The sequence below is a fragment of the Amphiura filiformis genome, chromosome 8, assembly GCF_039555335.1.
Source record: "Amphiura filiformis chromosome 8, Afil_fr2py, whole genome shotgun sequence".
NCBI lineage: Eukaryota > Metazoa > Echinodermata > Ophiuroidea > Amphilepidida > Amphiuridae > Amphiura > Amphiura filiformis.
Window position 1 is genome coordinate 18,036,609 of NC_092635.1, and position 15,554 is coordinate 18,052,162.

General features: G+C 37.8%; 1 protein-coding gene across 8 annotated transcripts in view; it reads left to right on the forward strand.

The window, feature by feature from the left end:
• The first annotated feature begins 212 nt into the window (after positions 1 to 212).
• LOC140158734 (ATP-dependent 6-phosphofructokinase-like) overlaps positions 213 to 15,554 on the forward strand; it is a 58,287-nt gene continuing 42,945 nt past the window's right edge. For 4 of the 8 annotated variants that reach the window (XM_072181929.1, XM_072181933.1, XM_072181934.1 and 1 more), the window contains exons 1-3: positions 216 to 728; positions 5,430 to 5,612; positions 13,431 to 13,504. In XM_072181929.1, coding sequence (XP_072038030.1) covers positions 419 to 728; positions 5,430 to 5,612; positions 13,431 to 13,504 — 567 coding nt within the window. In that variant the 5' untranslated portion in view covers positions 216 to 418. Of the gene's footprint in view, positions 729 to 5,429; positions 5,613 to 13,430; positions 13,505 to 15,554 lie in introns of all 8 variants that reach the window. The other 4 variants (XM_072181931.1, XM_072181932.1, XM_072181937.1 and 1 more) reach the window with 3 other exon arrangements.

The following is a 15,554-nucleotide window of genomic DNA, read 5'->3' on the forward strand; positions in this document are numbered from 1 at the left end:
TAAATATGTGGAGAAGCAAGTAAAACGTCCCCTTTCGGCCTATTCATTATCTCACCGTATCATAAAAAGGAAATCAAAACTTGAATTCAATATTTATCATCAATTCAGTATAAATAATACATTTCAAGGCCGACTTTATTGAAACTTGAAACCCACTATTATACCAATATCTACGTGCATTTTTAATGTGAAAGGACAAAGTTGTGTACAAGTGAAACCAACCTACATGCATGCACTCGCGTGCACGTTTTGAGGAAACTGGTCTCGCCTGTGGTCGTGTGTTGTGCCCTGGTTACTGACTTGTTTTGGTGAAATTATTAGTTTCTTCCGCTGATTTGTGTAACTAAGACTCTCCAAGAGTCAGTGGGTGTTAGTGGTTAGGGTGAATCACCGAGCCAGCAATCCACGTGCAGCAATCATGATTGTTTTGTGCTTCTTCATTCTGAAGCTGGTAACATCCATCATGGAGCGGGGCGGCGAAAGGCTACGGAGACTGCAATTGCAGGCCGCTTCTTCCGGCGGACCGACCAAACGACAGCATAGCGTGGACGATCTTACGGCGTTGAATCGACCCGAAGATCTTCAGCAACTTAATAATGCAGCTGCTAACGTTCATGTCAGCAAGAAGTTGAAGCAAAGTCCGGTCATGAAACAAACTCGGTTTGTACCCGATGTTATCCATGATGACGAAGAACGTGATACAGTGCCTCCTTATAATCTGGACTGGTGTAAGTGTATAAATATTATTTATTTTATACTTTAACTTATAGCTATTTATGTGATTACGCTTTATTATTCCGAAGGGTTGTTTACTTTAGCCTATATTTCGAAGAGTCATTACTCCGAATTTATAATAAGGTTCGTTATTCCGAAATGCTCGTTATTCAAGGCTCGTTATTCGAAGGCTCGTTATTCAAGGCTCGTTATTCAAGGCTCGTTATTCTGAAGGGTCATTACTCTGAATTTAAAACAAGGTTTAATTGTTATTCCGAATTAAAAATACGGCTTGTCATTCCGAAGGATCATTACTCTTAATTTAAAATAAGGCTCATTATTCCGAAGAAGGGTCATTACTCCTAATTTAAAACCAGGCTTGTTATTCCGAATTTAAGACTAGGCTTGTTTGATATTTCAAATTTAAAACTAGGCTTGTTTAATATTCCGGATTTAAAACTAGGCTCGTTATTCAATTTAAAATAAGGCTTGTTATTCGAAGGATCATTACTATAAATTTAAAACAAGGCTTGTTTATTCGAAGGGTCATTACTATTTACTATGAATTTACGTTCTGATTACGTTCGAATTAATATTCTGAAGGACCGTTATTCCGAAATTCGGAGTAAAAACGCTTTAGAATAACGAAACTTCGATGTATATTTGGAGTAATGACCCTTCGGAATAACAAGACTCATTTTAAATTCGGAGTAATGACCCTTTGGAATAACGAGCCTAGTTTTAAATTCGGAGTAATGACCCTTCGGAATAACGAGCCTTATGTTAAATTTGGAATAACAAGGCTAGTTTTAAATTTGGAATAACAAGCCTAGTTTTAAATTCGGAGTAATGACCCTTCGGAATAACGAGCCTTATGTTAAATTTGGAATAACAAGGCTAGTTTTAAATTTGGAATAACGAGCCTAGTTTTAAATTCGGAGTAATGACCCTTCGGAATAACGACCCTGCCGAATAATGACCCTTCTGAGTAATGACCCTTCGAATAATGAACCTTCGAGTAATTACCCTTCGAATAATGAACCTTACTGTAAATTCGGAGTAATGACCCTTCGGAATAACACCCCCCCCCCATTTACTGCCTCACAATTACAAAAGGGCATTTTTTGAGAAACCCTCTATAAGGGAGCGAGCGGTCACTATTTACGCTGGGGGAACAAGATTTTAGGGGGAAGTTAAATTTTTTGATTGACTTGAGTGGGGGCATGAAATTTTGACCTTATAATATTGGAGGGGAGGACATGAACTTATACAAGGAATGGAGGATTCAAGGGGGAGGACATGATATTTTTCCTTCGATATGAGGGGGGATGCAAAATCTTTGTGCGAAAATGATGAAAATACTCCGTTCCCCCCTGGCGTAAATAGTGATTGCTCCCTAAAAACTTTGAATCTAACCAGCAAACACTAATAAATATATACCCTAATTATAGGATGGGTTAGGCTAATGAAATGAAATGACTAGTTTCCCGTCACATTTTTTTCAGTGAAATATGAGGTCATGATTTCATTATTCATTATTTTGCTAAATGTCATTATTGTCAAAACTTTCATTTATATGGCTATTAACTACATGTATATCGTTGATAAAAGACCATCTCAAAACAGGTATTTTAATGCTAAGATCATATTACAGACATTTTGCAACAGATTGAGAAAAGATTTGAAGTTCTTTTTATTAAAATGAAAAGAAATGTGCAATTTTTGTAATCACAAGAAACATGATTAGGTAATCCTTAAATTTCCATTATTTCCCACATCCTCTACCACTACAACTAAGAAAAACTGCTGATTATGATCAGCAGGGGATGTCAGACATTTTGAGAGTTTCAACTTTGATTATTTCCATCTCAATTGTCAGATAATTGACTTTTATATGAAAATAATGAAAGTTTTGGTCAAAACCGTCAAATTGAAAAAGTTATGAGGGCGGGTGACAGGAAAATAATAATTTCATTACATGGGCTGAGCACGGTAAATAAAATCAACTATCTCAAAATGATCAAAATGGTCAGTTATGCCCTTTTGTCATGTTTTATTTCATGCCACAACTTGCTTTTTATTTTCATTTGTCTCAGAATATTCACACTGTAGGCCTCAGCATTTTTACAGTTACCCCCCCCCCAAAAAAAAAAAAATTCTTGACCCACTTTTTGGAGACCTAAAACTTTTTAACCCCTCCAGTTTGCCCAGAGCGCTTTATTTAAAAGGCGCCCATGAATGCAGGTAATGTAGCATTTAGATGGGCAAGGTTGCTTTCTTCCCAATTGCTTCACTCCACCCAGGTGTAAAATTGGAAGTTGTACGTAATGTGTGTAAATTCTCATGCTTTTAATTGGAAGTGCGCAATGCTTTTGCTTACCAGCTGTACCAGCCAGGTTGCCCAGGGGTCGTTCATTACAAAGGAGGAAGCCAAGATATAGGGGGTCATTCAGTTGGTTGGACCGTTGGACAATCATAATGGTCTAGTCATGTTATTTGTTTTGTATATGTACATAACAATTAAGGGACAAGTAAATAACATTATTGTTATTATTTTTTGTCTTTCCATTATTTTGTTTTATTCCACATGTGTGTCAGGGATGTGAAAAGTTCATTGTAAACATTACCACGTGCAAAGCTCATCTTCTTTTAGCATTTTGGACTTTGTACTGTCACTCTGTCTGTGGCCAAACTACACCTTGCCCGGTGCATTCAGATTAAAAGCCTGTATGCCATACTGATCATTTACTCCGGGAAAAACATAAAGCTTAATTAATTATATTTTATTAATTTGGTAATTAATAATTATGGCTAATAATCACCATGAGCACGAATGGGCAGATGAAGTTCCACCACTCCGTATGACACTTCAACGAGGTAGGTTTCAAGTGAATTGTAAGAGTGTGTGGTGTCAAAGAGTTTTCAATTTTTTCAAGCTCGAATTCTGTCCACATGCTCAGCCGGGAGGCTCAGACATCATATTCATAATTAATTCAGCAACTGGTCAAAATTCAAGAGATAAGATAAATTTGGGAAAAGCCAATTGTGCTCGGTAAAATAAAATGCGGCATTCCATTTTAAATCACAAACCATCTCACCCGCCTTCTTATTTTCATAAGATATCCCCCTCATCACTTCTCATCCACAGAGAAATGTTGTCATAATGAGGAGGATGACAGGGTTGCCATGTCACTTGTATAGACGCCCAAATATATTGCTAAAAACCACATAAAATATACTAGTACATAACACGTTTTCAGGCATGCTCCGGCCACAGAATCGATTTTGATTAAAACATAGACCCTGCCCTGGAAAAGGGTCTGTGATTAAAATTAGTACAAAAATATACTCTGATAGCTTGTGATTATGTAAGTATTATTTCCCTATATACAGGAAAATCAATTTCAAAAAGGGAGATAGTGATCTTTTTCTTAATCATAAAATAATTTGTATATATATGGTCAAAATGATGTTAGTATCCTCTGTCATAAAATTATTATAACTAATGTAATTATTTGATCAACTCCAAGATAGGATAACAAAATTAGTCAACTATAAGCCAGGGAACTGGCAGGGCCATAGCATGCTTTCTTTCAATTCTCTTTCGTTGGTAATTGGTATGATTTGCCTTATAGCTTTATAGAGCTATAAGGCAAATCACTCTGTAAGAAGAAATTATGGTGAAATCAAGATGGAAAGGAGGAATCAATAATAAAAAAAGAGGCTAGAGTAGCTTTTTTTGGAGGATCATGTCAAAGCCCCTCCAACCAGAATTTAGGTTGATCCTTCATGTAATTATTTCGTGTAAGCTAATTAGATGACACTTGGTATGTTTTTTAAGGAAATAAACTCATCTCATCATTCTCTTTCAATGTTTCTGAACCCTATTCACCCTAGGCTGGGTGTTAATCTGTGTTCATATGTGGGGGAGGGAAAGTGGCTGAAAAAAAACAAAATGGGTCATTTTGCCAAAAGGTGGATTAATGTCCCGAGCAGTGGCATGTGTTTGGTCGCTGGGGGCAAAGTAACTTTCACAGGAAAACATTTCTGGGGGGCATTTGCCCTTTCCCCGACTACAATACTACCCCGCAGGCATTAGGGTTAATTAAGCCTTTTAAATGTAAATTAGTTGATGAACTTGATTGATTCGGGTTATATATTATACATTTAAAAAAGCAAATGAATCATTCTTTTTATGATCTATCCATCATTTTTAATCTGTCTGTCTGTCTGTCTGTCTGTCTGTCTCTACCCTATCCTCTAGCTTCTCCATCTCTTCCTCTCCTCCTCTTTCCATTATTATTATATGACAGGATTATTATTTTGTACTAAAAAAGCTAATCCTGTCATCTATCTCTATTTGTTTGTTGTTCTGTTAATTTATTTATTTACATTTTATTGTTTTTTATTTTTGTTTGGCTTTCTCTTTTTATTTTGCTCATTTATTGACATTTTAAATCATTTATTATTTTTATATGATAATGAGATAATGGATGGACCCATCATATGCTCCCAAAATAGCAACACACAACAATGTTGGAAAATCTGGTAACACTGCAACATCCAGGGACCCGGCGTTTTGCTGCTGTAAAGAGCAAATGCATTGCTATGCAGAGGAAGCTTAGAAGAAGGCATGTGGGCAATGTCATAACGATCACACAGTAGTCTATGGTAAACCAAGGGATCTAATTTACTACATTTATCTCTGTTTTTAGCTGGATCATCCACATTTTTCACCATGGATGACGGTGGATCACCAAAGAAGCAGCTTAATCGGAAAAGCTCTGATGCCGACATGGTTGATACAGTGTCTATGTTCACCACTAGAGGCCAGGGTTTTGGGATGGTTGGTGCCGGGAAATCGCTGGGAGTTTTTACCAGTGGAGGAGACTCACAAGGTATTATTATTGTACTATACTAACAAATAGGAAACTATGTCTTCCTGTAACTTGATCATGGGTTACGTGACTGATTGGTTTCACTTACAAAGTTGTCAAAATATCACAAGATTTGCATGACATCAATTTTATACAAGAAGACCAAATCATTTTTTTAGCCATCAAGCCACTCAGTGTAGGCCTCAATTTAGGCATTAGGCCCAGCCCTATAGCTGGTCCTGACAGCAGGCATAGGCTTATGGGTGGTGGGGGTGGGGGTCTTGGATTCTGACAGTGTACCCATCTGCCTGCTGCTTGATAGCAAGATTAGTGCAATTATCGAGACACTCACTAGGGGTATCAAAACCAAAAAATGACTCTATCTAGGGATATCATAATCATATTCCACTCTTCTACTTGTTCTAGGCCAGTGGCGGTGCCACGGGGGGGGGCATGGGGTAAATGTCCCCCAGTCAGAACTGTTGCCCCCAGAAAAAACCCAAATTACCACCTTTTGCAGTAATTTTATGCAAAATTTGTTGATTTTGCCCCCCCAAATTCACTTTGCCCCTCAATGCCCCCCTGAAAAAAAATCCTGGCACCGCCACAGTGCTACATGTAGGCCCATTTGCACCTCTTTTAGTCTCAAAGGGGTATCCAATTTTTTAATTCCATGCGGGCCTACGTATCTTAAGTTATCTTTTGGAATTTTTGATAAAGAATAGAACAAAGTGTGACTTTTTGATTTGCAAAAGTCTGGTACAATAATTGTTATATTTATGCACTTGGTCTTATGGGGGGCTTTCACCAAAATTCCAAGTGAAAACTTGTCCTGTTAGGGGTATGTTTTTATAGTCTAAATCTGGGCCAGGTAGGCATGTGTGTTTTTATACAAATCTGGTCCCTCTAGGGGTATATATTTTTACTAAAATATAGCCCCAGAAGCATACCTGCCAACTACTCGCAGAGTTACTCCGATTTCCCAAGTTTTAAACCCCCGAAAATCGGAGTACTCCGATTTTCTGGAAAAAAAAATTTAATTTTTTTTTTAAAATAATTTTTATTTGATTTCTTTTCCAAAGTTTTCGGCGACTTTGGAGAACCACTGGACCTATTCTGAAATGCTAGGATCATTCACAGTTAATTTGTGTAGAAACCCTCTAGCTTTGGGGGGCTTTGCTCCCTCAACCCCCACCACGGCTTTGCCCTGGACCCCACCAAGGGCCCTTAAGCGGGCCCCTCGACCCCCCGCCGTCAGAGGCGATACTAAGGTTGCAGTCATCAAATATGTGTTGAAATTGTTGCCAGATATGGAGTATAAATCCCTCCTCAAATGCAAACCTTCAGAATAGGTCTAGAGGGTCTCTAAAGTTGCCAAAAACTTTGAAAAAATAAGAAAAAATTGATTTTTTTTTTTAAATTTTCACCTTTGTATTGTGCATCATATCAATATTATATGTCCTATCAGTCACTTAGGCCTTGTTATAAAGCCAAAAAATTGCTTCAACGAATGATCGTTATGTACAAAAGTATAGGAAACTGCATTTTTAAAAGCACATTTTCTGTGTGAAGGAAGCATATTTTTCAAACTCATAAAAACAGGTCCCAGAATGTTTTTTCACATTTTTTTCAAAGGTTGTAATCATCAAATATGTGTTGAAATTGTTGTAGATATGGAGTATAAATCCCTCCTCAAAGTGTATAAAGGCTAGGGCTTCATTTTCACCTTGTTCTTTATTGTTGTTTTTCTATAAAATTTGTCTTCTGTGAAGGGGCTTATAAGGGTTTTTACAGTGTAGAAATCCTCTAGCTTTGGGGGGCTTCGCCCCCTCAACCCCCACCGCAGCTTTGCCCCTGGACCCCACCAAGGGCCCTTAAGCGGGCCCCTCGACCCCCCGCCGTCAGAGGCGTTACTACGGGCGCCTCGCGCCCTACGTTCGCCATGTTCTCTGTTTTCTAGGTTTTCAATGTTGGCAGGTATGCAGAAGGGGTTACCTTCATCTAGTCATGGGTTTCCAGAAAAACCAGACCCTCCCCCCCCTTGGCAGTTAGTACCAGTATTACACCTATTTTGTAAAAAGGATCCGGCTTCTGCTTCTAATATGGCGAGCAATGATTAGCGTTGCATCATGCGCATATTTTTTTGGGGCGTTGGAGTGCAAGCTCCTCCCCGGGTAAAATCAGGGGGCAGCAAAAAAGAAGGGGCGGCGGAAGAAGAAGGGGTAGCAAAAAGAAATATGAAAGAAAAAAGGGCTTAAAAATGAAGAAAAAGGTTAAAAAACTATACCCGGTACAGAAATTGTTTGGCTTTTAGGTCACTAAATACTCTGCTCTTTTTCAAACCATCAAAAAAATATTGGGTCAACCTTTTCGTGCTGTTGATGAAGGGGGCGGCAAAATTTACATTCTCTGAAGGCCCTGATGGGAAGGAACAGCCACAGTACCCCACTGTGCTTGCCCATAAAACATATGAATTCAATGGCTCTATTAGGCTAAAGGCAGTGGCAGCAACAGGAATTTTTTCCAGGGGGGTGGGGGGAAAAGTGAATTTCAGGGGGGGCAATGGACAAATTTTGCACAAAATTGTCGCAAAAAGTGGAAATTTACTCAAGTTGGGAGGGGTTTTGAGGCAAATGAGGGGGGGGCAAGAGAAATATTTTTGGTGACCTTAAAATTGGCGGTTTTGGGTCAAATTAGGCAGTGAGAGCGCTTTAACCTTTTAGTGACCCCCTTTGGCAATCATTTTTGTTTGTTGATTTAGTCATACTTGATAATAATTAATTATCCATATCCTGATATTCTCAGCCTTTAATCACATTTCGTGTGGCCGTAATTCTAATTTTTTTTAAATATAGGGGTACCCTGTCCATAGGAATATACAGGGGTCAACAAACTTTGTATCACATGTAATTCAATGGAAGCGTCTATACACATTTTCAAATGGGCACTACGCACAAGTGAAATAAGCTTTCAGTTCAAATTTGGAAAGATGCTGTAATTTATCAGGAACTTTGATTTTATTTTTAAGAAATGATGAAATTTCAGTGGGGGAGGGGGTTACATAACAGCTTTTAGGCTGAACAGCACCCTCGCATCCTAAATAAGCATCAAAATACAATTTGTGTCAAAATGGTGAAAAAGAAGGTGGGGGGGTGACGGGTCCTAAGCACTCGCCTTTATGCATAGTTTCTTGGCCTGCACTGTCTCATTTTCCACTGATTTTTTTAATGGTGTCAAAATGCTCAGAAGCATGAGCTGCTTCAAATTAGCTGGTACCCTTTAGAAGCTTTTTGAAACATGTGCAAAAGGCAGTGGTGGTGGAAGCATTAAAATTTACAGGGGGTTGTGGAATGAGCATACTTTTACAGGGCCTTGTTTTTACATGCGAAGCGCACAAAAAATTTCAATTTCGGACTATTTTAGCCACAAATTCAGGTGTTTTCTGCAATTTGGTGTCTGCTAATTTTGCAATTGTACCCGATTTGGGCCCAAAACAGTGTTTTTCATGCTAAAAAGTAAGATGCACAGGGCAATTATTGCTTAATTTTTTCTTCTATTATGATTTTTAGGGGAGATGCCCCCTTTCCCCCAACATCCTGCCCTATAAATGCTAGCTTGTTGGAATCTTGTCTCCTTTTTTAGCCAAAGTGTCACTTTTAAAATTGGACCTTCTAGAGGTCGCATTGGATCAATACAGTGTCATATGCATAATACATTGTAATTTATGCAAGATGCGATAAATTTACCCAAATATGATTTAGTTTTAAAATTAAGATTAATAAGAATTTTTATTCACTTCATAATCAATAAAAAGAAAATGCATACAAAACTAGTGTATTTTAAATCTTTATTTTTATTTAGTTTTTTTTTTTATATCAAAATTTTGTTATTTTTTTGGTCATTTTAAATTCCAATTAAAAAATCAAACATGAATGATCGTAACACTTGGCTCTACATGTAGGTTCAGGAACATCTCGCCATAAAAAAAGTGGCTTATTTTGAGCAGCCTACCTTTAGTGTACGTTCCACCAAGATCACCTTCTGATCAGGAATGTGATTATCCCTGTAGGAAATGTGTACAACAAGAACTTTTTAACCATTATTGAATCTGATGTTTTTTTTGTATATATGCATCATTTGCAGTGCAGATCACATTTTTTGGGGGCTTCAAATGTGTTTTTTAACATTTGGGGAAAATTTTAAGAAAATTTTAGGAAAAAAAAATTGCCAATATTTAAAAAATAAAAAAAGCCCATTTTTTTTTTTAAATTGGCATTTTTTTAAAATGTATACCGGTATGCTGTTTTAATAATATGAGCACAGCATGCCTAGAATCCGGCTTGAAATAGATCCATGGTATTGAAATACAGGTATATTTGTGTCAAGTGTGTACGTGCCAAGTCAGCTTCAGCTGATGTGAATATGGGACACGCTAGTCAGGTCAATTGTACAGGTATTGAGCTGTACACTGTATTGAATACCAAAGGTCACGTACAGTGCAAATGGTAAATATAGGAGATTTCGGTTACAGAAGAGTGAATGTACAATGTGCATGTTCATGAGCGTGGCTGTGATATGTCCGCACATGGTCTGCGTACAAATCGCTTGTCTTATTCATGCTGAGTGTGATCAGCATATTCTGTGCAGTAAGAATATGATGAGTAGTGACAGGTTTATATGCCAATTGTTATTGGTGATCATGTATCTGTTGTTGAATGATTATTATTTTAATCCATCTCCTTTTTAAGATAGGCCAAAAGAAAATTGTGTAGTTTCCATCTGGCCACACTATTAAATCGTTTAAGCTGACCCAAATTTTGGAAATTCCAGAAAAATCTTTTTTTTTTCTTTCAGAAATTTTGACATTCAGAAACGATTTTTAAACAGTTTTCTATACACTTCTAAACAGTTTTAAAACATGAATGATGTGATGCAATTACATGACTGAAATATCCCAATTCACACCAATTTAGGGGACTGGCATTTTCTTTGGAAGGGGGGTCCCAAATTTACAAAAAGTTGACATCAATAAAATTGCGACCCTGTCCCTATTTCAGCAACAAATATTTTATGACCCCCCACCTGCACAGATACACCTTACCCCTTAAACAGTCTAAAATTGTATTGTAAAAAGGAGGAAAAGAACATCAACAATTTCAATTTACTCCACTGGTTAATTATAAATATTAATTCGAAGTTCACATTCCTATAATGTTATAATAACATAATTGAATATTTAGGACCTTCCCAATTAATTTTTAGTTTCCTGTATAAGGTTTAAAAATAGGGATGGCACTTGATAACACAAATGACCATGGGTATGTTCAGTGTTCGATTTTCATCTATTTTTTTGTGTAGCAAAAATTGCTACTCACTTTCAGATTTGAGTAGCAATTCCAAAATTTTGAGTAGCAGTTTGTTTTCACCATATTTTATCAATTTTTTTGTATTTTATTATCTTCTCACAGATTACTCAATCCCAGTACTCAATGCTTAAAAAATGTTATGCAACTGCAGTGTTGCAGACCGAATGTGGTTCAAAATTCGGCACCTAAACTTCCTAAGCTGATTATCGTGTGCCCTTTCTAAACACAAATTTTCCTTCAGTAATCAAGAGAAGTCCTACATTTTTGAGTAGAGGAAACTCACTAATTTATTAGCTGAAGCCCCGGGGGGGTCACTCCCATTGTGGCCTGTACACCATCCGCGATAATCAACTTTTGAAAAGCACCCTAAACAAGGATTTAACCCTTGGCTAAAACTATACCCTAAACAGGGATTTTATTCCTTGCATCAAATTTCATACCCTAAATTTCATTTCCGCGTATTAGCAATTGCAATTTTGCTACCCTTTTTTCCAATATTTCATGTTTTTGACACCCTAAACGTGTTACGCTGCGTATCGTGCTTACCCACGAAAAAGTACCCTTTTTACGCGTTTTCATTATCGCGGATGGTGTACAGGCCACAATGGGAGTGACCCCCCCGGGGCTGAAGCATTAAAATAATGTGAGGAATCTATGAAATCCTAAAAATCTTGTATAATTTTGGAAGATTGTCACCAAGGACACACGATATTTCCATCTCACCACTGAACTATACACCATATAAACAGTGCTACTTCTATGACGCCATAAAATTAATATGCACGCTTTTAGTTATCTGGTAATACATGGAAGTTTGTAACACAACACGTCATGGAAATAAATTTGCATACAAGGGAGGATACTGTATTTAGTTTAATGGCGTAAACATCACGATTTAGGGACTTTTGAGTCATATTTTTGTGGATTATTTTCTTGGAAATAGAATTTATGGAAACATTTTTGACATCGACAAATGGCAACTTGCAAATGATGGTATATCAGCGTGGTTCACGATCGCAAGTAGGCATTTTTCCCCAATTTTTTGGGATCGCATTTTTTGCTACTGGTCTGTGTAGTTGAGTAGCAGTTTGTAAAAAATGACTCGCATTTTGCGATGCGAATCCAGGTAAATCGAACACTGGGTATGTTCCCTGGAAAGACTCCTGTTTTTGCACCACATAGCTCAAAAAGACCCACACATTTTTAGTAAAACAGCACTGAAATGCTTTGATTTTAATCATTTCAGCTCTTAAAAGACACCTAAATTGTTCATTCCTCACAATTCTAGTTTTGCAGATGATTTTCAACCAGAAAACCAAGAAAAATCCACGAGTTTTTGTATAGTAATATTACACACTTCTAAATATTCAGTTACAACAACAGCTGCATTCTACAGAGACTATGGTACTTTGAAGTTGATCTGGCAAAACATGCACAAATCACAGAAAAAATTCAGTCGCAAAAATGATGAAGAACAAATCAGTTATCAAAGGGAAAATGCAAAATAATTAAACAAAATGTAACAATTAAATATTTTATCTATATTGATTAGGAAGCTGGAAGCATGCTCTAACAGAAAACAAATAAAAACATTGTAAATGTCTAATTGACGTAGTCTTTCTAAAATTAAAGAAATAGGGAAATTAATAAGAAAATACTGAGTCTTTGGGTGAGTAATTGATGATTAAGCCTCATTTACATGTAGAGGGTCATTGAGTGAGAACATGATTGATAGAAATACAAAAAAACAAAGTTTGATCTGATCTTGAGATGAGAGCAGGGGCGTAGCCAGCTTTTTTGATGGGGGGGTGGCAAAATAATATTTGGTATTTTACACTATTTTTGCCCATTATCAGGATGGAGATAGCTTTATTTTTACTATGTGCACACGTAGCGTGCAAAATATTTGTATTTTACACTATTTTTGGCCCATGATCGGGCTGAATTTTGGTAGAAAAGGGGCTCCTCTCCTTGCCTCTTTTCCTTTGCCCTCCTGATTGTCTCTTTCATTTTCATTTTTTGTCAGGGAGGCATTCTGTAGTATTTACTAGTGAATATTTTAGTGAATATTTTTGGTCCTCCACACCCAAATTTTGGCCGAACCTCATCCCAATCCATTCAAGCTTTTCCAAATCTAATACAAGAAAAACTGAATCAGATGGGTTTGTTCCAAATTTTTTGGGAATGCCAGAATCAGGATGGAATTTTTTTTTTTTAATTTTTTTTTATTCCCTGTGCTTGGAAAAATTTAGCCCCGCAGGGCATTTAATCAAACACTAACATGCAGACCATGCATTTGTAAAAATATGACAGTGATGTTGAAAGAGGGGTGTCTTTAACAGGTTAAAAGGCACATCACTTTCACTGTAGAAGTGTTCCCAGCCCCTAGCACATCCCTACATACATGTGCATTATATAATCCTATTAAATAATTTGCTATACTGACCCAATTTTGTATATGCTTATATGACAGGAATGAATGCAGCGGTGAGAGCTGTGGTACGCATGGGAATATATGTCGGATTCAAGGTGTACGCTATCCATGAGGTAAGGACAAAATCAGGACCCGCTCAAAAAGGGTTTTTTTTATGATGGGCTATTTAGAACATATAGCTCTGTCTTGCATAATTTTTGCTATTGATAAATTTCATAATAGTAATAGCCTCTGACGGCGCTTTCAAGTATTGGTGTATGATTGGGGGGTGGGCACTCAAGTATAATTATCTACATGTGTGCCCGGGGTGGGGGGGTGGGGGTCAATCCCATTGTGGCCTGTACACCATCCGCGATAATCAACTTTAGAAAAGCACCCTATAAACAAGGGTTTAATCCTTGGCTAAAACGGTACCCTAAACAGGTAACACGTGCCGGGTTCACGCCCTAATCTGGAATTTTATTCCTTACATCAAATTTCATACCCTTTCCACGTATATTTGCCATTGCAATTTTGCTACCCTTTTCCCCAATTTTTCATGTTTTTGACACCCTAAACACAATACGCTCGTATCATGCCTACCCACAAAAAAACTACCCTTTTTACGCATTTTTATTATCGCGATGGTGTACAGGCCACAATGGGAGTGACCCCGGGCATGTGTGACTAAAAATATGTGTGAATAGTGGTGTTTTTAGCATTGGAAGTGTTACGTGTATGATGTATTTCTTTCTTTTTTTGAATTGACTCGAACATGTTTATAAATGGTCCCCTCATTTTGAAGATTGATGTTAGTATTGAATTCAATCATTTTACAGTTAAAACAATAATGTGCAATTTACTCACAAGGACTCCCTCGATTGGTCAATTTTGAATTTGTACTTTTTGCAAGATTGTAATACTCAATGATTGCAATAAAATCATTAAAACTTGCACCTTCACAAGTAAGATGTATTTTCATCAAGCAAATGGAAAGCATCCCATTTTAATTATAATTTCAAAGCAGAAGAAAGTAAAGAAGCTATGCACACCTGTTTATATCCCTGAAGAAGAGTTTATAACTAGAAACCACAGTTGTGTTTGACCAAACACGAATATCTATGCCCGTGATCCCACCCCTTAACCAAGCACCCCCCTTGTCCCATCATGAAAACCTTTTGAAGTGGTCCAAGGAACCAAGATCAAAATGCCTACACATTCCCTTTTAAGGGAGTTTTTGTCAAGTGATCAGTTTTCTTGACGTACGATTCAGACCGTTTGCAAACACAGGTATATAGCTAACAAAATACTACCAATTGCGCTACACTGTGTTAATATGTCGTACCAATTTTGCATTTTAAAGTCTTTAGACTTTGACCTCTGGGGGATGCGGCTAATATAGAATACATCAAGGGTCATGGGTCATCATTGTACCAAATATGAACCCTGAGGGCGCTGTAGTTCTTGAGCTACAGCTGTTTGAAATTTTACACATATTGCTCACTGTAGCCCATGACCTTTGACCTCTGGGGTCGATGTTACTGCAGGAAATATCTAAGGGTCATGGGTCATCATTGTACCAAGCATGACCCCTGAGGGCGCTATAGTTCTTGAGCAAGAGCAGTTTTAAAAATGTACACATATTGCCCCCTGTAGCCTGTGACCTTTGACATCTGGGGTCGAGGCTACATTAAGTTACATCTAGGGGTCATGGGTAGACTGCTGCCCTCAGTCGTCAACCGTCTGGATTGACGACTGAGAAAACTACGTGGAAAAAAAGTGACGGATTTTGCAACAGGATTCCTGTGGCATAGAGCATGCAGTTGTGTCCAAATTGACCTTTTGACCGAGTTTGTTGTTTTAGAAGTTCAGAGCGCGATCTTGTCACAGCGGCGCGGTACAGCGACGCTGCACGCTGGGCGCCGCTAGTCAATCGCGCTCACGGCGCACAACTGAAGTCGCATTGAATAGTTTTCAGAAGTCCGTCATGATATTGGCTGTAAGATAATCAGTCGTCACTACGAAGCATACACAGTACATGCGAAGTGTAGACGGCTGATTGGAATTAGTCTAGGTCATGGGCCATCATTATACTAAGTATGAACCCAGAGGGCGCTATAGTTCTTGAGCTAGAGCCGTTTGAAATTTTACACATATTGCCCCCTGTAGCCCATGACCTTTGAC